The sequence below is a fragment of the Dromaius novaehollandiae genome, chromosome 5, assembly GCF_036370855.1.
Source record: "Dromaius novaehollandiae isolate bDroNov1 chromosome 5, bDroNov1.hap1, whole genome shotgun sequence".
Classification (NCBI taxonomy): Eukaryota; Metazoa; Chordata; class Aves; order Casuariiformes; family Dromaiidae; genus Dromaius; species Dromaius novaehollandiae.
In genome coordinates, this window is record NC_088102.1 from 61047983 (window position 1) to 61071586 (window position 23604).

General features: G+C 35.3%; 1 protein-coding gene across 17 annotated transcripts in view; it reads left to right on the forward strand.

The window, feature by feature from the left end:
* IRAG1 (inositol 1,4,5-triphosphate receptor associated 1) overlaps positions 1-23604 on the forward strand; it is a 79486-nt gene that overhangs the window by 51837 nt on the left and 4045 nt on the right. For all 17 annotated transcript variants that reach the window (XM_064513000.1, XM_064512997.1, XM_064512999.1 and 14 more), the window contains 11 exons: positions 2050-2128; positions 5922-6042; positions 9028-9058; positions 10290-10430; positions 13302-13433; positions 14185-14326; positions 15000-15049; positions 17449-17556; positions 18715-18782; positions 21898-22017; positions 22902-23033. In XM_064513000.1, coding sequence (XP_064369070.1) covers positions 2050-2128; positions 5922-6042; positions 9028-9058; positions 10290-10430; positions 13302-13433; positions 14185-14326; positions 15000-15049; positions 17449-17556; positions 18715-18782; positions 21898-22017; positions 22902-23033 — 1124 coding nt within the window. The remainder of the gene's footprint in view (positions 1-2049; positions 2129-5921; positions 6043-9027; positions 9059-10289; positions 10431-13301; positions 13434-14184; positions 14327-14999; positions 15050-17448; positions 17557-18714; positions 18783-21897; positions 22018-22901; positions 23034-23604) is intronic.

Sequence of the window (23604 nt, forward strand, 5' to 3'; positions counted from 1 at the left end):
AGATCAACATAGTATTGTATCATATTTTTCCCTTTGCAATTTTGGTAATTGGTAACCTGTAGCTAAATTCCATGGAATTACTCTATTTCGTAATTCTGTTCAAAAAATTCTGTCTCTTCAAATATGCATCAACTGTGCTCTTGCACATGCAGTTTTTGGCCTCTAGAGAAAAACTGTAATACTGATGTCAAAGACTGATTGCTTTTCTGGTAACAGAAAGGTGAGCATAAAACACAATATATCTATTTTTTGGATATGTACATGACCTATAAACAGGAAGTAGCTTATTAACGGTCATGTCATTCGTAAAACATACTAGTGAATAAAATGGTATATTTTGATTTCTAAAGAGAATTTGAGATCTGAAAAATCTTTCCTTCCTGAGGATGTAACAACAAACATCTTTAAAAGGGGCACTTATGTTCTTGCACTTCCTTTTCTTCCCTGTGCTATGCTTTTACTGCTCTTTCAGAATTGTCCTCGGATCCAGAGGCCCTCGCATTGTACTGGTTAATTGATTGATTTCTGTATGAGTGGGCTGAGACCTGCATATAAAAAGAAAATTTTAACTGAAGTTAGAAGACGGCTACTATACTTTTGTTTAAGAAGTTACAAGCCCCTGCATTATCATATATTATTTGTAAATGTTCTTTGGATTTAGAAATTACATTTACTTGGTTCAGATTATTGTTTTTGAGCCTTGTGTACCTCCTAACATTCTCCCTTTCAAGGGCAGTAGTCCTGTTGTTCAAGAATATTGGCCTTTGAAATAAAGCTAATTTGCAAGATCTCAGAGGATGGGAAGTTGTTTTGATTTGTTTTTTTGCTTACTGCACATCCTCAGAAAATGTCTCAATGTGCCTAGTGTTTTAGAACTGGTGTTGCTGAGAGCAAGAGCAGTTAGAGGGAAAATTAGGAATTAAACCCTAAGAATTAGCAATTTTATTGAAAAAAGTAGGAATGGTATGAAATGGTAACCCACCGATGTAAAGAAACTAACATGCGTGTGTGCAGCAAAAAGGACTTTTAAAGAAAAAAAGAAAAAGTAGCAGCTTTTGTCCATAACAGCGTAATAAGAATATCTTCTTAATCCTCCAGTAGTTAATATTTTAAGATGAACACAATGCAGATGTAGGCAAGAACCTCAGTTTCTATGCTCAGGTTATTTCATTCCCATCATATTGCTTGGAAGTGACAACTTAGTTATTCATATTCTCCTGTTTATATATTCTGAGTATATATCTACTGGAAATTTGCTTTTACAGACATTTGAGCCATATAATTTTGAATGTGCTAGTTGTTAAACACAAACTAAGTAGTTAGAATTAGAAAACAAACACAACATGGGATACAATTCAAGTTAGGTGAGATTTGAACTCTAAGTCTAGAAGGAATTGTCTACTTTCAGCAAAAACAGGTGCTTGTGGATTTTAAATATATTTGAGAATATGAAAGTAGAAAATGAGAAGGCAGTAGAAAAAGAAATTAGGTAACAAAGTTTAATCCTCAAGAGTGTGTTCTTCCTGCCTGTGGGGAATAGTGACAGAGTACAGTAACAGGGAAATATTAACTTGCAGCTACAGTGTACCAAGCTTGGGTGTGAGTAAATCCCACTGAAAAAGTCAACAAAGTGGCAGTGTCATGTATCTCCTTTTTTGAAGTTTCCCCCTCTCATTTCTGGGGTACTTGCTCATTACTATAACTATATCCAAAATTATTTTTTCATCCACTTTCATTTACTAAAACTCAGTTTTTATATGTGAGTAATTGGCCTGTTGCCAATCTCTGTTTGCATGACCATGAGTTTTGCCTAATGAAGTATGTACAAAATTTTAAATACATAATGTTTAAGAGTAAATGTGTGCGTGTGAAGGTATGTGTGTATATATATAAAATGCAATATAATGTCTGACTACAATTTAATATGAATTTCTCCATCATGTGTAGTAACTGAAATGAATGTTATATTTAGTGTTCACATTGCAGGGATACTTAAATTGAGATTCCTAGTTCTAGTGTATTTAGGAATATTACTCTTTTTCTTAACAGGAGCATATTTTGATGAGAAACCAAAACTTAGTTGGACTTAAGCTTCCTGAACTTAGTGAAGCAGCTGAACAGGAAAAAGGTGCAGTATCATAAAAGCTGGAAGGAATGTTTGTTTGTTATACAGTGTTTTTTACTTTCCATATCAGTTAATTAGAAGAAAACAACGTATTTTTGAGCAATTACAATACTACTTGTAATGAGACAATTGGGAGGGGTGTACTAAATTATGACAAATAGAATCTAGTGGATCTGAGTTTCTTGGTGAGCTGAGCCAAGCAGATACGGTAGGTGGTATTACAACTAAATGCAAAGTTGTATATCTGGAACAGAGTCTCTGTAATACTTACCAGGTGGAGAACTATGAGTATTAGTGACATTCTGAAAAAAAAAGTTTCAGCACTGATGCATTGAATGGATGTGAACTCAGTAAGATACTGTGGCCACAAGGGTGAATTCGATCCTTGAAAATATAAATGAGAGCTGGAATGTTTTATTCATGTTTATTTTAGTGTATGTATGGCAAAAACTGGAACAGCATCTTCACTTATGGTCCACAGCTCTATGTAAATGCGGATAGATTAGAGTAAAGCCAGAGAAGAGATATAAGTATGATTGAAGGATTGGAAAAATATGCTGCATTTAAAAAAAGATGCAGAATAGAAATAAGGGGCGAAGACAGAATCTTGAGGACAGTTTAATGACTGGGAAAAACTAAATAACTGCTGAGTGATCAACTGAAAGTATTTAAACCAAAACTGGGTATTTGTTTGGAAGTAGTTTGGTCGGAACTTGTTCAGAGTGTGTTTTTAAGGCCACACTGACTGAAATGGAGAAGGTTCATATGGAAGGAGCTGAAGCTAATAATCCAAGATTAGATCCAAATCTTTTTCTAATTCTGTTCATTTTGCTAGTTCACATATTTTTAAGATCAGAAGGGACAATTATGAGGATCTAATTTTAGTCATTATTTAATATGGATCACCCACATCCACAAAGCTGCTGTCCATAAGGTACATAATTTCTGACTGAGCTACACTTTGCAATTTAGAAGGATCACAGAAACATCAAGTGACATACACAATGCAATAGGACAGCTCTCATGTATGTCCATGAAGAGCCTGTAGCCCAGATGTGCTATACTTGCACTACTCTACTGAACTGTGATTTTTGAATTGCTCGTACAGAGTACTTTTGAGGAGCTATCATTTCAACTCAGTGCATCACTTTTCATTAGAAGACTAAGAAAAGCTTGCCAACATGGTGCTCTGTGACAAATGAACCAATGTGAAGAAACTAATATCAGTGACAAGACTATGAAGAAGGGCCTTCTTTTGGTCCTTTATTTTAATAAATAAAGCTAGTCACCTAAGTCCTTAGTAAAAGTTTTGTATGAAAGTAAGCAATTATGCCACTTCTATGTAGTCGCTTTAAATACAGGTTTAAGTTGTACCTGTATTGTTGATACTTCCAATTCTAGTTATCTACATTTGAGAGTTATATTTTAAATATTTATAGTACATTGATAAAAATTTTAGCAGTCCAGCTATATTCTCATTCTGTCTTTGGAGGAAGGCCATTTCTGCAGAGGTTTCTTAGAAGGAATTCTTCTTGCTCTATCAAGAGCCTGAACAGGGATAGAATCAGTTATGGGGCTCGTCTCAAAACTTGTCACATCTCCTGGGACCTAAAGGATTTGAAAGTTGGATAAGCAGAGATTTAAACCCCTTTCTCCAACTTTGCCCTAACCTTCCTCCAGAGTAAGAGCTTTGGAGTTCCCTGGCTGGCTGCTGTCATTACAGATCTTCTTCAGTGAAGTAAGTTCTTTACACGTGATAGCAGTCTACCTCAAACTGGTGGTGTTTTTTGGTTTTACTATTGGTTACCCTAGTGCTGAGAAGGTGAATGGTGCATCTTCTGGTATATGAGCCCAGAGCATCCCCTTTGCCCTGTGCAGTCCCCTAGCAGGGAGCAGCAGTGGAAGGATACAACGTACGTGAGAGGTGCAGTGCTTTGTATGCTTTGGGGCTGTTTGATAAGATCTTAAAGTTTCTGTTACACAGGGAGATGGCAGAGACATTGTGGTTCATATTATCTCTGAAAAAAAATCTCATCTTCAGCCTGTATAAAACAAGATTAAAAGACACTTCTTGTCTGCTTCCTCTATTTAGTGATTTTATCTTTGGATTCTTAGATATGGTAGTATTGTTCTTATTACTTTGCTAATATATCATTTCCCAGAATTTTTTCAGTGGGCTGTGTTTGAAACTAAAACAGTTGCCATTTTACCAGTCTGTTGTGTAATTTTGGCAGATTTTAAACTTCTGAGAGAAGAATATTATCAAATGCTAAGCATTATTTTATTCAGCTTTTCAGCCAAGGTCTCGTAAGTGTCACAAACCTTTTTAAGGCAACTGCTCATTTAAATGTTAACCAGAGAGTTAAAGGTCACCTCCATGTCCTCAATGGGGAAAACAAGTGAGGGGTCAAATCTTTTGTTTATTTGTTAGGGAGACTTATTTCCTTGAATTGTCATAATAGCCACTTAGTGCTTTCTAACTCAAGTAATAATTTGCTTAAATAATAGGAAAGAGCCAGCTACTTCATTATTACTATGTTATGAATCAAATATACGGGCTCCATCATGTTTTATTATCAATGCCAAGTTATTGTGATCATCTTAGTAAACACGACATTGCAATTACAGAAGTTTAGATTAGTGGGATACATTAGGTTGGAGACATTGCGTTGTTAGGCAGGCTTTTTATGAGGACATACATGATGGTGCTGAAGTAAGTGCTGGAATTTTTAAATATTAAGGAACCGCAGAACTAAAATGTAGATAGAAAGAATCTGCCTTTCTTCTCTTCCTTTTATGTTAATGTTCCCCACACTTAACGAATCTGAGCTTTTTCATATTCTATTTGTTTTCCAGGTCTAAGAGTCTGTCTGTTAGGCTAAATGAACACGCAGGCTTTACAAAGATATCTTTCCAAGTTTGGGTTTCAAACTGCCAGTCCTGACTTTCTGATAGAAGAGTCCTCCGTTAAATTCTGTAAAAGGAGGGGATAAGGGAATTATCTTGTATGAAATTAAACAAAATGAAATTCAATAAGTTAAATAACATCACATTAAAAGAAGCTACTGCAATTACTTAGAGCCATGTCTTGGTCCTTACGAAAGTGATAGAAGACACAATTATAACATTTAAGTCCTGTTTCGATGAAAATGCAGTGCAAATATGTACATGCCATAGATTTGTCATAAGGGGTTCACAAAATCTGTATTATACTATATTATACCAGGAATCTTCCTGGCAGATGACTTTTAAATCTTTAGAAAATGACAGTAATCTATTTCAAAATCTAAGCTAAAATATTCCAAAAATTATATAACTGCAGTGATAAAGCACAAATGCAAAGTGTTAGGTTAGATGGTCCAGTAACGTATTTGGGTTCAGTTTGGATTCCCGGAAAAATACTAATACAATGATTATTTTCCAGTGCGTTAGAGACTGTCAGACAATGTATTACTTCATTCTTTCTGCATGAAGAATGACAACTGGAATGGTGCCTCTTGTTGTCACTGCTCAAAAGACAGACAAGGGATCTTTACTTCAGCAGTAAAAAAGAGATGAGTGATGTATCACCATATGCAATAAAGGAAGTAACACTCTGCACTAGGGGATGGGGAACATTTTGTTGTTGCTTCACTTTTGCTTCCAGGAGATTTGGGGTGAAATTCCCATTGACTTCAAAAAGGACACAGTTAGGTAATAAGTCCCCTTTGGCTGTGAGATGCTGACTTTATTATTAATGCATAACTTTTCAAATGACATAATGATGAAATTTTTTTTTCTCTGAAAATGTCTTTAGGCCCTTCACCTCTCCCCTCCCCAACTGAAGAGGAAGAGACAAAGAATAGCTCAGATGTCATGCCCAGCATTCCTGACATATTGCTGCGAAAACTGCGAGTGCACAAATCCCTTCCAGGAAGGTAAAACCTCATCAGAGGTAGCAAGACAGCATCTGGTGAAAGCACACTAATGGTCTCCAGTGAACTCCCATTCTGGAATTCCATTCTTGTCAGATCCATATAAGTAGAAAAATTGCTGCATCTTAAAATGTAAAATGCAGGTTTTCTGAAAAGTTTGGGGAATGCACTATCTTCCAGTAACTGGACGCCTTTAGAAAAATTTCTAAGTTCTATGTAAAGTGTCTTAAACCTAACTTGCATGCTCCAAGTACATTTTTATACAGATTTTCCGCTGGTCTGACTGCTCCTGGTTTTCAGGATTGCCGTCACAGATGTAATTCATGTTGAAAATCTTAGTATTTCTACCCCCACCTCCTGAAACAATCAGGCCAGATAATGACTTCCAATAGTAACATTTGGGAATGTGAGGATTCTGCAGTTTTTTTTCTGCAGGTTTCCCCATGATGATTTTTCAGAGAAATATCATTGGTTATTGTTTAAAAAAAATAGTTAAAGGACTTGCAGATTCTCTGATCTTGGGGTGTGCAAGCAGACAGTTATCAACAGAGATTGCTTAACATCTGTCGTCGTTCAGGAATTTCTCGCTTCCCACTTCTGCAATCTGAATAGTATGTCTGCATGTTATACATGTACTGTAGTGCAACATCATATACCATTTGAACCTATAGCTAAGGATGCATTGTGCAGTGTAACTATAACAAAAGAGGTCTCTAGTCCATACTCTTCCAAGGTGGAGTCAGAATAGGCCGTACCTCCTAGGCGTTTGTCTAAACCCTTAGAAATACAAGTACTCCCTCTGATTTGAGTTTACTACCATCCAAACGACATTTTCTTGACAGAATTTAAGTGAAATTTTCCTTTTGGGGGGAGGTATATGTTTAAAATAACACGAAAGTCCACAATTAATCAGTATTTTGCTCTGACCGAAGAAATATGGGAAGAAAGCTGAAGTGAAGCATTCATCAGCACATGCCTTGCATACTTTGCACCATTGACATCTTTAGATATTGAACATATTTTCTTTTGCACTGCATTCGCCAATTAAATAAATATAATCTATGTAAAGTATCTCTCCTTATTTTTATATAAGGTACCATTAGGATGCAGCTAAGCTTCTTATTTCTGTATAAGCCTTTTCTTTGAGAGAAATGAAACAGTAACAAATAATACTTTTTAATCATTAAAACTAATTCCAAACATGTATTTGGCCAAAATTATTCTTAGTTTCATCTGCGCAGTTTTACATCATAAATACCAGTGGCCTATGATAATTTAAAGCAGCAATCCATGTCAAACAGGTGTTCTCTGTGCAGACAAATTAAATATTTAACACTTGTTATGGAAGAATTGTTATATACAAATTTTAATTGAATGCATGAGGTAAGTGAGGAAGTTCTAAGAGACCATTGCTTGATTGTAATCAAATACTGAAAAAAAGAATAATTTACTAGCCAAGTATAAAATAGGCAAATGATGAACTGGCTTTGAATATCAGATAATATATAACATGAGATTATCTGTTTTTCAGATAATATTCTTTAATCAGTAGGATTGCTCAGTCTATTGAATGAGTGCATATATAACTTTTATCCCTACTGTACATTTGTTAGAACATCCCTAGCCAAATGAAAGAAGTTAACTTCATCATTTTATGCTATCAAACTATACAGAATGTGCAGAGGCTTACACTATTCTCTTCTTTCCTATAATTAAACAAGGCATACACCATTAAAGGAAATGAGAAAGCCTCTGTTTTGCTTACCAAATCTATTGTTAAACTATGGAAGAGCATTACTGGTATCTGCTAGAGCAAATTAAAGAAAGAAATACTATTGAACTTCCTTCTAAAACAACTACTCCTAGTAGGCTTCCATTCTAGAATAACAAGAAGTAATACAAATACTATGACTTTTGGCAGAAGATGGTTTTCCCTCACAGGGGACATACTGGCCTACTGTCTTTTAGCCACTACTCTAAATATCAATATTATTCTACCCATGGAGAAAAATTTGCTGCTCATTAATGCCAGATGTATTGATTTTTTCCATTTTTGAAAGCCATCCTGCAACCTGGAATGGCACTAATATTCGAATCTTCTCAAAGTATTCTGTCCACACAGTTCATAATAGATATGTCAAGCACAATGTCAGTCATTGGTATCCAATAGATTTTGTGTATACAAGTCCTGTCATTCCTTTCAAGTGTTTCTCTTCTTTGTTCACTTATATAAAGACTGAATAGCCTTCTGAAATGTTGGACAAAATACAGGGAATAAGAACCTTTAAATTCAAATTTGGGTGGACTGCTGTTAAGTGAGATTTTGAAATATAATGGATCTGTCTATCTCTCTAACTTTAGTGTTCTATGGAACCACAGTTTGGTAACTTTTTTTTTTTTTTAGGATGATTTTAAGTTTTTGTGCAGTCAGTAATCATTCTCTTGGTAGAAAACTCCATTACGTTTATTTTTTTTCTGTGTCAGATTTGTTGTCAGCTAAGAATAGTTAGCTATGTTAGCTAACTTTTAACAAAGGTAGCAACCAAAACAGGATAGTTCTGTCAGTCTGTGATTATCTGTGTTCACCATCATAAGGTTTCAGCAGTTAGCAGAAGGAAAGCAGGTAAAGATAATAATCTCAAATATAGCATATTAAATCACCAGCAGTACTAAACAGATGTCTTCTGACTTGTTCTTGTATTCAGTTTCTCACAACATAGTGGAGATATATGTTGCAGGCTGTCAGAAACTATAGTATGTTTCGGTCAATGCTGCAGTGATACTATGCTGTTATTTAAAAAAAATATGTAATTTAGCTGTAACAGGTTCAATTGAATTAATTAAATACTGTTTTAACACACACACCCCAAATATTTAAGAGGAGGACACTTTTTGTTGTTGTTCTTTTCAATTAAGTATTTCAATAGCTTTGCTTTTAGAGACAAACATTATTAATTAAAATATCAATTGTTTTGCTTTTATTTCTAGCTCCCCTCCACTTACGGAAAAAGAGGTTGAGGTAAGTACTCTCTTACAATTGTAGACCACAAAGGGACCATTGTTATATGTTCTACTCTAATCCGAATAATGCAAGCTCTAACTCGTGATTGATTATAGAAAGATGTTTTGCATTGATTTCATGTCTTTCAGTGATGCAGAGTAAATTTTGTCCCTTAATAAATTACTTCAGTGGTTAATTTTCCTTACACTCTGAATCTGTGCCTTATTTCCACATTTGAATTTGTCGCAAAAGTAGATTAATTATAATCTAGGTTATGCTCATGATTTAACAGTGCCTTTAATTCTGTATACCTCAAGTTTAAGTGCATACTATAAGTCTAAGGGTGGTTGTTAGAACTAGATAATGGGATTTTTTACCAAAAAATATTCCTCAGGAAAAAAAATATATCTACGGAGATCCATCAAAATAACAAACGTAATTTAATGGAAAAAGGGCCATTGCCCCATACAACACAAATCTGAAAAAATACTTGAAGAGTTAGGAGGAAGCGAAACACATTTTTTTACATTCTTAATAAAATGTAACTTCATTTCGGAAAATATTATCATATATTTAAATTAATAAAAATTTGAAGCTAAAGAACACTGTGTTCGGAGTTGGATTATGTTTTTGCTTTTGGCCAATAGAAGTTGTGGGAAAGTGAAGAAAAAGGTCTTTATTTACATAGCTCCAATCACATGGAACTATTGGTGCCTTGTACATTGTAAATTATTAATCCTAAGAAACAATACATCTGGTAAAGAAAGAAACATTCTTTAAAAGCAATATTCAAGAGAATAAAAATGTTAACACTTAATCTTTTGCTGGCTTCAGTGGTAGGTGTTTATCTCTTAGGTAAAACAATGCTAACGCTGAGCTCATCCCTGGACTTCCTCTGCACAGACTATCTGTTTAAAAACCTTGGGGACCCTTGGAGGAAGTCCAGCTAGAAAACAGATCCATTGTGATTCTGATACTTCCTTCATTGTGTATACGCTGCTCCACTGATCTTCCAGAAAAGCATTCAGGAAAAGAGGCAGCAACACATTTATTCATATTTTAGAGAAAGTAAAGAAAATGATTTTTGAAACAATCTAGCTTTTCAGATATTTCAGCTTTTCTGTTCCAATTCTTATTTAAGCACCAAAGTTAGTGAAACAGACCTTACACATAAGCCATTATTTGAAATTTCTGCATTTCAGTGATACTAATTAAAAATGCCCTTTTTTTTATATATATATCCATACAGAATGTGTTTGTACAACTTTCCTTGGCTTTTAGAAACGATAGTTATACCTTGGAAACTAGAATTAACCAAGCAGAGAGAGAAAGAAATCTTACTGAAGAGAATGCTGAGAAGGAACTGGAAAACTTTAAAGCAGCCATTACGGTAAGAAGAAAACAATAAATTATTTTCTGAAGAATAGCACATGTGCACGTGCATGTGCGCACACACACATTTGAAATGTGTGGCTGTGCTTGCTTATACCAGTTATAAATTCAGACCCCAAACTCCATTTTCTGCTGCTCAAGCTCATTACTGTAAGCCCGTGCTGCTCTACAGAAGAGTGAAAGAGTGTTTTCTCCCAGAGTGGGCCAGCATTGCTAAAAAATGCAAAGCAGAGGAAATTGCCCTACTTCTGCTAACATACTTCAGGGATAAATACCTGTTCAGTTCTTGAAATAAGCCTGTGGCAAAGCTAAGAGCACGTAGAAGTGCAGTTTAAGAACTGATCCACGGTGACAGGACCACCTTCTTTAGCAGTATTTGAGGTGTCCAGTTAGACAAGATACTGAAATGATTTGAAGCCCAAGTCCTGAGATTTGTGGCTTGAAAGACTTCTTAACTGGAGATAATAGAAAGAGGTGAAAGAAAGGCAACAGTAAGGATTACTTTTAATTGCAAGGAGAGATTACGGGCCCGAATGCTTTTATACTTCTCATAACTCTCATTGCAGCTGTTTTCTTTCTCTGATACTCTTTTGTCAGCATTTGCTTTCAATTTTTCTGATTGACTTTCTCTGGATTGTCTAACTGAAATGACAAATATATCTGTGAGACAGATGAATTTATACTATGCTGCACACTTTTGTGCAAAAGCAAGAGGGAGATGTGTAGACACCCTGCTGCTGACTGAAATGTTGGTAGACCTAATTTGCATAATATAAGGAGGTGTTGCTGTAGTTGGGAGAACATAAGAGTCTCCCATTTGCTTTATGAAAAATACCAGGTGAGAAAAGATTCAGATAAACAAGCATCGTGATGTATACGTATTTTATCTGGAATTCTAAATCTGCATTTGCAGGTTAACTCTTTTTTTTTTTTTCTTTTAGGAAAAAAGGAGGGGGGGATATTTGCTGCTCTTTCCTCTGTTCTCTCTTTAAAGAGCAAACAGAAACAGCCTGTTAAATCTCCATGTTTTATTTATTATAATATTTTGTCTACATATTAGTACAGCTAGTGTATAAAGGCTCCTTAAACTGCAAGCAATTAGAGCACTAGAATTAACACGTATTTTGGTTAAGAATCCCTAATCATGCACCAAAGACCATATTTCCAGCATGGGACAGATGTGGTTAGCTTCCCCCTCCTTTGTCCAGTTTACCATCTGCAGTCTGGCTCTTGCAAACTTTTTTTTAATGTAACTTACGTCAAAGTGGAAGCTGCCCATTTTCCTTTAAAAGCTTTTGTTCCAAGTGTTTTTGATGCCTTCATTGCATTATACAATAGAATAAACTAACAAATGATTAAATGTAGTGAAGCTCCTGTATCATCTGTATCATATTAGACCTACACTTTTTCCCCTCTCAGTGGGAGGTTGTCATCATTTATGTAGGATGGGCACATATTAGGTGGCTTAATCACAGTATGGCTAGCCTTCATGATTTTTTTACAGACCTTGTGATAATTGATGTTTTATTCAAAAAGCCAACTTCAAGAGAAAGCTGACTTATATGAATTTCAGATTTCTTCAAGAAAACAAGTTACAATTGCCAAGAAACACTTGAAAATCTGAAATTCTGTGCATGCATTTTTCACACAGGTTCCCTTATGCCTTCTTAGGTCTTGCAGTCAACTTTAGGCTGCAATTTGTTCACACATTGGCTTCAGTGATAAATCAGTTTAAGAAATTGTTGTCATTACAGTAAATTCTTCAGCCTCTTAACTGTGCTTCTAGACCAAGGATTTGCACTGCAAATGCATTCTCTGAAGTGGTTCTCGTTAAAATTACTGTCCATCACTCACCTCTTTGGGGGTGGGAGGAGAAGGAGGAGAGGCTATTCTTTTCACACAGATCATTTTAATGTGCTGGTTTACTCTTGCAGTAACTCAAGTGAGGGGGTGTACTGAACTAGGGCACAAGGCAGCTGGTCGGAGGTAAAATTGTATGAACAGCAACATGGTGATTACTTAACAAAACCTCAATGCCAAAACTAGCGCATCCTGAAAATGCACTTTAAGAATATAGGAATTGCCCAGCATCGCAAAGTTTGCCTCTGAGTCTGAACTAAATTCTATGGGACTTCTTGTATCAAATAAATCTTTTCATGCACAGAACTAGGTGAGGAGGTTCAATAATGCTTTGATAAGAAAACATCTAAATTCATGCTTGCTTTCAGGAACTAATCCCAGTGAAGTTTTATGGTTCAGTGCTTTTCTATATTAGATCTGAGCTATCAAAGTGATAATATTAATCAAGTGCATAAGTGTATGTGTTGCTAGATAAGAAATGGATGAGAAATTGCAATTGCCATTTGATTTAGCAGGCCATATAGGTTGCTATTACTCTCTTATTTTTTGATTCTTTTGAATCTAATCCCTGATTTCTTTTCAATGGGTTAAGTATCATGGAACTGAGAGAATATAAATGGCCTTATAACACCTTGTGCCCAGCAAATTCAAATGTTCTTTGTGTTTCAGCAATCATTTGTACCTACTGGTTAAAATAAGAGTGGCATTTGTAAAGTTCATAGGTAGTTAGCCATGATAAAATATTTCAAAAGGAACAGTATTGCAAATGTGCAGAACCTGCTAACTGCTTTAAAGATGTGCTTGCAGTGCATAGCAAAGCACCATCCTGAAACAGAGCAACAGCACTAGCTTGATTATCTCTGGTGGTAGAGGCAGCGTTCCTGTGGGGCTGATTTGTCCACATGTAGTTCTGCTTAGGCATGTCTGTACAGCTTCTGTGGCTCAGGCCAGTTCATCTGAACTAAGAGCGGCATGATATCACGCTACGGCTTATGTATTTTCACTTCAGTCTTCAGCTGCCTTATGGCATCACTGTGAACACAGAGAAGCTTACCAGAAGCTACTGGAGGATATTGCTGTGCTGCGTCGATTGGCTGCTAGACTGTCTAGCCGTGCTGAAATGGTTGGAGCCGTTCGCCAGGTAAGAATATCCCAGTGTCTAACACACATCCTCACTGCACACATTCACTCTTTCTCTTTTTCACCCATAGCTGTAGGGTATATTAGCCCTTTGAATTTCATTTTGTCGTTTTGACAGATTTATGATATTTATTGTAGTATCAGGTAAGACACAATTTCAGTCAGGAAATAGAATTCAAACAGAAGGAGATTACCATGAAGCTGTTCAGCATCTGTACAATAGAAGCATTTATGTTATTCAGAGCTGTATTCATCATAAGAAACATTTTTAAAATCAGTGCAGCAAAAATAAGAATGGCTTTTCTGGGTCAAAAAGCTCGTCTAGTTCAGTAGCTTGCCTTTGGCAATGGCTTATGTCAGACAACTGTAAAGAGTATAAGAACAGAGGAAGTATAATTAAGAACACAGCAATGCCCTCCCCAATTCAAAACTGTTGCTTCTACCCACTAAAGTATGTAGGCTGATGCTAGTGATTGCGACATTTGAGAGTTCAAAAACAAGTGCGCATCTGCCGCAAAGCAGGCACACAGACAGACAACATACAATAAGATAAATGGTGATATTCTCTGGATATATATTACTGCATTTGTGTTCTAAATAGCTTAGGAATTTTTGGTTTCGGAGGTACCAATGTTTCTTTATGAATGACTATTGCAGATTTGGCCCTGACAGGGAACATAGACATAGAGGCATGTGATTTGTTTCAGAAGTGTAGAGGTTGCCTGAGTGTTCTTTTCTCTTTTCTTGCTTAGGAGAAGCGTATGTCAAAGGCAACAGAAGTAATGATGCAGTATGTGGAAAATCTGAAAAGAACATATGAAAAGGATCACGCTGAGCTAATGGAGTTTAAGAAACTTGCCAATCAGAATTCTAGCAGAAGCTATGGTGCCTCTGGTAAAATAAATAAATAAATAAATAAATAAAAATTCAAGGGTTTGTCTTCTCTCTAGACAGAGAAGTGTCTAGTGCTATTTATCACAAAAAGTATCATGCATCTGTTCAAGAAGTTCTGTTCTACAGAAGTAGATTTCAAAAATTTATAGTTGTAATAGCTAAAATATTTCATATTTTCAAGCCATACTTAATGATCTAGCACAGTAATTTAAAGTCATTACCACTTATCAGATTCTGATAGGATCCAAAAACATTTGTTTTGGACTCTTGTATATATGCACAGCTTACGCATTTTGTACATATACTTCTGAGAAGACAGATGCTGGCAAATTTTATTATTAAAAAATTAAAATTTTTATTTGCAGCCTTTCATAGGTTGATGGAAACTGAAGTATCAATATTTTTCTTTCGGAAAAACCTGCTTATGGAGGCAAAAAGTAGGCTAGTCTCTGATCTCTGTAAAGATGGTAATGGTTCCACTTTGTGCAATTACTACAATTTTCTACAGATGTAATTGAGGCCTGAACTGTATAACAAATAAATAACAGTCTTAGACTATATGAATATCCATAAATAATATTAACAGAGCCCTTGCTTATATTTCAATCTCAGACATACTGTATTTATACAAGTTCTATAGTGACTGTGTATTTATGTACTGTTTTTTATGCAGAAGATGGAGTACCTCGTTCATCTAGATCCATGTCCCTTACTGTTGGAAAGGTAAAAAGGGAAACAAAATCAAGTGAACATTTTATGTGGTGAAATTTCTTTGTCTATACACATTCAACTTTATAGTCTGTGTTCAAACTATAGTCCTGCTAAAGTCTCAATATTGTTTATATAATTTAGTGCAAATCTTGGATACTTGATTAAGAATGACTGTATGCGATAATGATAATGCTTGCTATGGAGCTGTAAATAATTAAGGGACCTATGTATTTGAGAATAATTGTGTCCTAGGCCACATACCTGTGCAACAGGGAATGGCTCAGGTCCTGTGCTTTGCTCTAGTCCTTCTGTGAGGTTTTCTAGAATCTGACTATTGGATCTAAACCTTACTATATGATTAGGGATTTCTAGGAACATACCATTTTCGTTATCTTAACAATAATACCATGTTCTAAGTACTGTAAATGTAAACAGAATTATTCATAAGTGTTGCCCTTTTTTCAGTTAGCATCGGAGGATCTTGTTTGGTTTGACAAAGCATTCAGAGACAGAGATTGTCTCAGATTGTTTTAATTGGAGTAATTAATTTTAACAAGGCCATTGTTTCATTTCTACAAAAATTCCAAGTGTTGGAGACCAAGTTTATTACACAGCTTCCTAAAATAACCAGTGACTTGAGAGAGCCAAGTCCCAGTTTGACCATTATGAAATTTGGTGATCAGAGGTATTATTCCCCCTAGCATTTCTTTTCATGTTTTTTCTCCTTTGATTTGTAATACTTTAGGTTTAGTTTATTCCTACTACCTCCCAGTGCTGTGTGGAAAGAATTAGAGCACAGAGAATGCTGAGGGCAAGACTGAATTTCAGAATGATCCCGATAAGTTGAAATAGTGATCCCCCAAAAGGATAAAATCGAACAAGGACAAATGCAAGTCTCAACATCACCCACTGCACAAATATAAGCTGAGAAGCAGCTGGCTAGGTATCAGTCTGGCAGGAAAGGATCCGTATAATGCATCACAAGCTTAAAATAATCCAGAATTTCATGCTATTGCAAAAAATCCAATCATATATTCCAGTAAATAAATAGGATTATTATCTGCTCAGTGCAGGAATTCTGCTTTTTTCACCACTGATTCAGCTTCAAGGGAGTGTATGCAATTCAGTTTTGGGCATCACATTTCAAAAATGATTTGGACTAATTGGAAAGAGGCCAGAAGAGATGCACAAGGATAACCAGAGATCTAGAAATTATGACCAGTGGGGAAGGATGGAAAGAACTGAGGCTTTTTCTCTAAAGAATGCAGAAAACATGAAAAGTCTTCAGACTTGTCAAAAATGCTAGAGAGAGGAATTAACTGTTCTCCGTGAGCCTGTGAATAGGCCATTTATGAAGCCTTAAACTGCAGCAAGATTTAGGTTAGAAAGTTTTGCCTGCAGTCTAGTAAAACATTAGAATAGACTGCCTAGCCAGGCTGCAGACTCTGCAGTGTCATTTTTTAGGAGCATATTAGGTGAACCTGTCATTCATGAGTAGGAAGAGTAGGTCCTGCCTAGAACCAGGATGATAAAGTAGGCAGCTTCTTCTAGATATCCTAGATCTGTAAATCTGTGATTAATTCCTTTTCCATAGTTATCCAGGGCAGAAAACTAGAAATGTTTGGATATGCGCTAAGACAAAGCTGTTAGATGCTACCTGTACTTGGTTTTTTAGACAGTGGGAACCACAGATTGCATTAGGTGTATTTCATAGGATGAGGTATTTGGCTTCTTACATAATAACAGCAAAAGCTTATTTGCTCTATACATGAGCTATAATATATTGTGTAAAACTAGCATGTGTTTATCATACAAAGGATTTTCATTGCCTTTGGGAAATGTAAGCAGTGTCACATGATACTAGATAGATATCTAAAAACTCAAGGGTGGGGGAGAAGTCTCTGTTCTTTTGCGGAGGGAGCGGATGTTTTTGTTTCTGTAAGTGATAATATGTAGTTATATAATTAATGAATTTATCATAATGGGTACATAGCAAGAGAAGAGTTTCATGTGCAATTTCATTATTTCCTGACATTGTGACGCTGGCATCTTTCCCAGGATTATTGTACATCTGGCTTAACCAAAGATAATAGCTTATATCAATTCAGAACATATCTGTTGTGTGACTTGCACTATTGGGCTTTCTGTGTGAAGGAGAAAGAGTTTTATCCCTGTACAACCACACATTTCTTACTAAGCACACGCCATACCAGGCAGTACTACAGGAAGGAAGTTTGGGGAGAAGACCACAGCACTAGCAGTCCTTTACGTTGGTTTTGCTCTCAACTCTCTTTTCTCCCAAGAGATTCATGCTGACATTAACCTGCATCTTTGCCACATCTGTTAACCTGTAGAATTGTTCTTCAGCCTACCTTGTTTTATGATAGAAAAAAAAATGTTGTTTATCATAGAATATGCCCCGGAGGAGAGTCAGTGTTGCTGTTGTTCCTAAATTTAACTCCTTAAACATTCCTGGTCAGTCACCAACAGCCTCACCTATACCTTCAATGCCATCCCTGGTAAGTAAAACCCACAATTTAAAGAAACTACCTTTTGTCAAAACCCTTTCACACAGGGCCAAGCCATCGTTTCTGAAAAATGTATGCCCTTTCGTTGATATAGTTTGTCCAGGGGAGGGGGGTGGCCAAAGGTAATTCCAGTTGTGTAAGGACTTTTGCTTTCAGAGTCTATCCACATATAATGATCACCTTCAGGTACAGAGCTGAACAGGGCCTACTGTTGGTTCAGAGGCATTAGACACAAGATGAGGCATTTTGCCTTTTAATTTATGGTAACGTACTGGAAAGTAGTAGTAAAAATAGTTGTCCAGACAAGAAGAAAAATTTTAACTGGAATCCATAGATGAATATTGGACTGCTTTGGTAATGTCAGCTTCCAGTCATTATTGCAAAGTCCACCAAATAGAAAAGCATGTGATTAACCTATAGAAATAGGCGTGCTATGATTTTAGGACTTCTATGATGATCTGAGATTAATGGAGTTATCAGAGTCTATCTTGACTTTCTGTTTTATAAAGTTTTAATAAGTTAAATGAGAATCTAATCTGGATCTAATAAATCCATATAAATTCTTTGCAGGAAAACTGCCAGGGATACCAAGCTTCCAAAGATGAGCTAAAATGGCACATACCCTGAAAATCTGACAGTTTCCTATTTCAAATTTAGGGCTATTTAAATGAGAGGGTTTGTTGACAAGCTAAATCCGTCTTAATTTTAAGAGAACAACCTGTCTGTGCAGTTTAGTTATGTGCTCAGGGGTAATTGTTTCAGGAACCAAGTAAAGAAAACTCATTTATTTTTGTTTAAAATTTTCCATTGAAAACTCGGCTAACAAATTAATCTTCCTAGGATAATATGGAGAGAAGAAATACAATAACTTTACTGTCCAGTGATCAATATATGAAGAGAAAGAGACTAGGTACTTACTTGGAGAAAATAAGTACGGTAGATAGGCACAGCAATGTCAAAGTTATTCGGAGTGGTCAGAATCATTGTTTACTGTGGATAAAGGGAGTAAGATGGGAGCTTTTTTAAAGATATCTTGCTGGTGGGTGTGAGAAAAAAACCTAAGCAGCACATTGACTTTGCCATTTTATTGAAGATTCATTTGAAATTAATTCATGGAAGTAACTTTTGTTGCTGTCTTTCAATTTACAGTCAGAATCACCTAATAATGGAAGGAGCAATCTAACATCTACTCCTATTCTGCCAGCACTTTTAGAGAAGTGAGTTTTCTCTAGATCTTTTCAATACTTATTAAATCCTAATATGAGATGAAAATGTCACTTTCTATAAGGAAATTATACTAAGGTGTAAGGCATTGAAGTCAGTGGCAAAACATTGACTTACGTTGATTCAAGATCTGGTAACTGTATTTTACCACGTAACCATCACATTGTTTTTTTCATGTTCAAAGAGTTTACAAACAATATCTCAAACTAAACTGAGCCTGCTATGATGCAACAGTCAGTACAACTCATGAAGCAACAAATGCAGCAGATGATTATACATTTACACACTTGACTAGGCCTACCTTCAGAACTTGTCAGAATTAAGAGTATTGCTTACAATGCATGTGGATTTTTTTTTTATTTCTCAGAATAAATTAATGTTGTATCAAAATAAATTAATGTTGTAAGTTAATGTAATGTAATGTTGTATGCAAGTTAGCCATGAGCAACTCTGAGTCTACATTTTTCTAAAATTGACTATTCCAGTAATGGAAGTTTGTGTTCTGCCCTTGCCTTTCTAACATGTGGCTAGTTGGTAAGAATCGTATTTTGAGACAGCATGATATCCAATGTCATTTAGATTTTGAAATTTATATGAATAAGTATATGAAATTCAGAAGTGTAGTTTCCTGTAATGCTAGATCATCAAAATATTTATAGAAGTGAAAACAATGGCTAAATTGAGGAATAATTATTTTTTCTTCACTATAAAATGAAGTGAATATTCAGCTAAATTAAAGCATTAAGGTTGTGATTTTACTTATACCAACCTAAAAAGTTTACATTTTAAGAGTGAAAAAAAGAGTAGAGATATTGAAAGGGGATTTTTTTTCAGCCTGGTAAACAGGCCAAAACCTCTGCATCTATGTCTTTCTAGTACCTATGAATTGCAAGAAGATTTTTCATCCAAACCTTTTCCCCTTTGACCTTGTATTGCTTTGTACCATTAGTTTACGTGTTCTATCAGGATTTACGTGTGTTGTCATAATCCATTTTCCATAGTAGTTCCATGAGTCATTCCATGGGTTTACATAGTACTACTTTTGGAACAAAATAATAGTTATATGAACAAGGAAAGCAAAGAATTTCTCTGCTGGAAGGCACATACATCTACAAATTTCTGGAGGAAACTTAAGTTTGATAGTTGAAATTCATGTAGAGATGTGATTTAATATTATCAAATTTCTTGAATTTATGAACCCCCAAAGTTTATAAAGAAAAAAATATATATATATTTGCAGTTTGCCTATTACTGCTTCTCAGTTAATGACAAATGTGAAGCCCATGTAGTAACAGAAGGCAAAGGTGAATTATATGACAACTCAGGAGACTGGGATGAGAACAGAAGGCATATCCAAGTTGTTCTACAGTATCTTTGTAAACAGGATGCCAGTTCTGTTATGTTTGCAAACCCTTGTGTTTGTGTGTGCAAACACTCTAGAAAGCAAAAATAAAAAATTGACAAGCATCTTTCCAAACACTTATGTCTTTTAGGAAGTTTTGCACATTCTAAGGAAGTTGCTTGCTAATGCTTCAGAAATAAAACTTACTAAAAAATTACTTTTTTTTAATGTTGATAGTTTAAAGTGTGTACAATATCACAGTAGAAATATCTGCAATATTAATTTAGATTAAAGTTTGTTCAGATGCTTTAAATATCATGCAAATTAAAAGCTTTAAGATACATAGCTCTTGAGAATAGAACATTAATTTTCACATATTTTAGGTCAAGTGTTGGAACAGGACAAAATTTGTTTTATGGTTTTGTTTTGCCTTTATGGTTCATTAAGAGTGAAAATATGTGGCAATCGTGAAACCAAAAACTATAATATGATAAAAAGCATTGCAACTAGTTGTTGCAATTCAATAAAACTGCAAGATTTGAACCATCTTTTGTACAGAAATTCTACAAAAAAATGGAAACTTTTCAGCATTTCTTATTGTTTCTTAAAAAAAAAAGAAATATTCATGTTATGTAACAGCAGTAGAACTTGAAATTAAATTCTGAGCCTAAGTATGTATGCATGGCCAGCTGCTATTGTACTGTAAAATTGCATAGTTGTTTAGCAGAGTTATGTATATTTAAGAAGTTTGAGCTTATGTTCATAGTGTGTTTAAAGTACAAATGAAATTAAGGAAACCATAAGGATACTACTGTCAAGTCAGTGTGATTTCTTGAGAGAAAAATCAATTGATGGTGTCAATCAAGATGAGTTATTCTCCCATTGATTTTAGTGCCAAAAGGGTGAGGCCTACAAGAAGTTATATTCTGGAAGTTGGAATGAGATCCATGGTTGAGCTTATTAAACCTTGACTTTGCGAGATTTGCTAACAGTTATGTCTGAATGACTTAAACTCTGACTGAGAATTAAAGGAATAAGGGTGGGTAAAGCTCTGGAGAAAGAGGAATATTTTTATCGTGGTTATGTTCCTTTGAAGCAATATTGAATGGCTTATTTTTAAGCTAAACACTCAAAGCTTTTACTTGAGAAACATTTTAGTGACAGAAGCTGTGTATGTATTTTATTTATTTTATTATTATCTATTTCATTATTTTTATTTATTTCATTATTTTTATCTGTGCATTGGTTCAGCATATAAAGTCAGTAGAAAAAAAGTACTTAAAATGCAAATGAGAAAAATGTGTTATTAAATTAATATTTGGTATTATTGCTATTATGTTTTCTCTCTGCCATAGCAAGCTACAATTTCTAGAAGGTTTTTTGGAAAGCTCCAGGGGGAAATACCATATAGAATATCAAATAAATACTATGGATAAGCCATAAAACAAATGTTTTTTCTTTTCTTTTTTTAAAAAAGGAAACAAAAATGCAAGCTTTAATACCTTGAAGACCTATTATTTGCTGTTCTCAAATTACAACATTTTGAAACTAAAATTCTGCTTACAGTGTTTTCCTTTTTCTTTTGCAAGACATTTCTTCAATATAGACAAAAGCAAAAAAATCAGATTTTCCTTCAAAGATACATTTGGATTGATTATTAAAGAATCAGGAGTCACATGAATTGTTGTTGTTCGGTAGCGTACTCCAAGTACAATACATTTCAGTGGTGTTATTTTCCACTTTCTCTGTTTCTTTCATCTTGGCAGTGGAAAGTCTAATGGAGAGCCTGACTGTGAAAACTCTACTTCTGTGTTGACACAGAGTGGATTGGAAGAGATCAATCCTGAAACTAAAGCCAAGATAGAGGAGGAAGCATATAACAAAGGGTGAGAATATCTTAAGTGATCTAAATCTGTAAATATATTTTACCAGATGAAGACTTGTGTTTTTAAGAATGTAATTTTGAACACAAAATGAGTGATATAATCAATACCAGCTCCAAGAATATGACCATAATTGGAGCAATGGTGGAGCCTGTCTTCAGTGAGCCTCATTCATTGTATTTGTAGCAATTCACTTTCATCCTTTATTAATGTTAGTCAAACTATTGGAGAGAAGTTATACCAGAGACTGAGCTGGGTAGAAGTTATGATGTCAGTAATATTCAGCTTCATGACAAGATAATCCGAAACAGCTTCCTAAAACGTTGAATCTGAAGTGTGTACGTGGAGACGAATAAAGAGCAGACATAAACTTTTGCAGTAAAATCATGGTTGGGAGTGGCAAAGTGCTTTGCACAGCAGGATTTGGAGTAGTTAACAGTTTGGGGGTCTATCCATTTCCAAATGTCAAGCAAAGAACTTTGTACTATGTAAAGAGTAGGACAAAAGTTTTGATCTCCTTCTGCAGAAACCAACAAGTCATCTATCTTTAGCATTGATTTGCATTTATTCTTCAGGGGAAAAAAAGAAAGTATTCAACAGAATTAAAACGTAAAGCAAGCAAAAAAGTCCTCCTCCTTTACAATACTCAGAAATTGTGCTCTGTTGAGAACTATAACCTCTCTCTCTTTTGCAAGAGGATAGATTCGGTAACAGATTATCCTCTGTTAAGGAAGGGTGTGTTTGTGTGGCATATTCATGGCCTCTAGCTAATTTTGTTTCTCAAAGCATTGCAACATCTCTGCTACTTGTGTTTTATTGCATGTAATAAACACGGCATATGACATATACAGCATACTAGACTAAGAAAAATGCTTTGCGTGTTAAAGCTATCAGGAAGGCTTGAAGAAAACCAAAGAACTTCAGGAACTGAAGGAAGAAGATGAAGAGACACCAAAAGAAAGTCATGATGAGCATGAAGAAAGTGAAAATGAAGATGAGATAAAAAACCTGAAAAGCAGGTGAGACAGTGGTGTGGTATGTCTACAAGAAGGGCTGATCTTTTTCCCTGTTTGAGGTACTCAACCAAGTCTTTCATGCTATTATCTTGACATTTTGTTCAAATCTAGGAAAACAGATTTGAAATAATCGTAGTTTCACAATAAGATATCTTCCAAGAAAATAGTTGCAAAATGCAAAACCTTTTATTTTGGCATTTTCAGTTGAAACTAAAAATGTTGACATCTGTACATCAGCGTGCTTTATCTCGATGGGGTGCTTTTTTTGATTTGAGGTAAAATGTATTCTAGAGAAGTTTCTTAAATGCTGAAATGCATCTCCCAGTGGGCACACATTGTCTTATGGAAGTTTTAATTCTATTCAGAGATGAGTCTTTCAGTATATCTACAAGGTGGATGCTGATTATCAGGAATTCCTTAGCTTGCACTCTGACTTGGACAGGCAGGTGCCTGGTCCTTTTAGAAGCTGTATAGATGCTGTAGAACAGCACTGTACCGGAGTTAAAATACCCTGCCTTTCAGCAGAAGGATGTATTTATTACCTTCATCTGTATCCAGTGCTCTTCCTCTACTG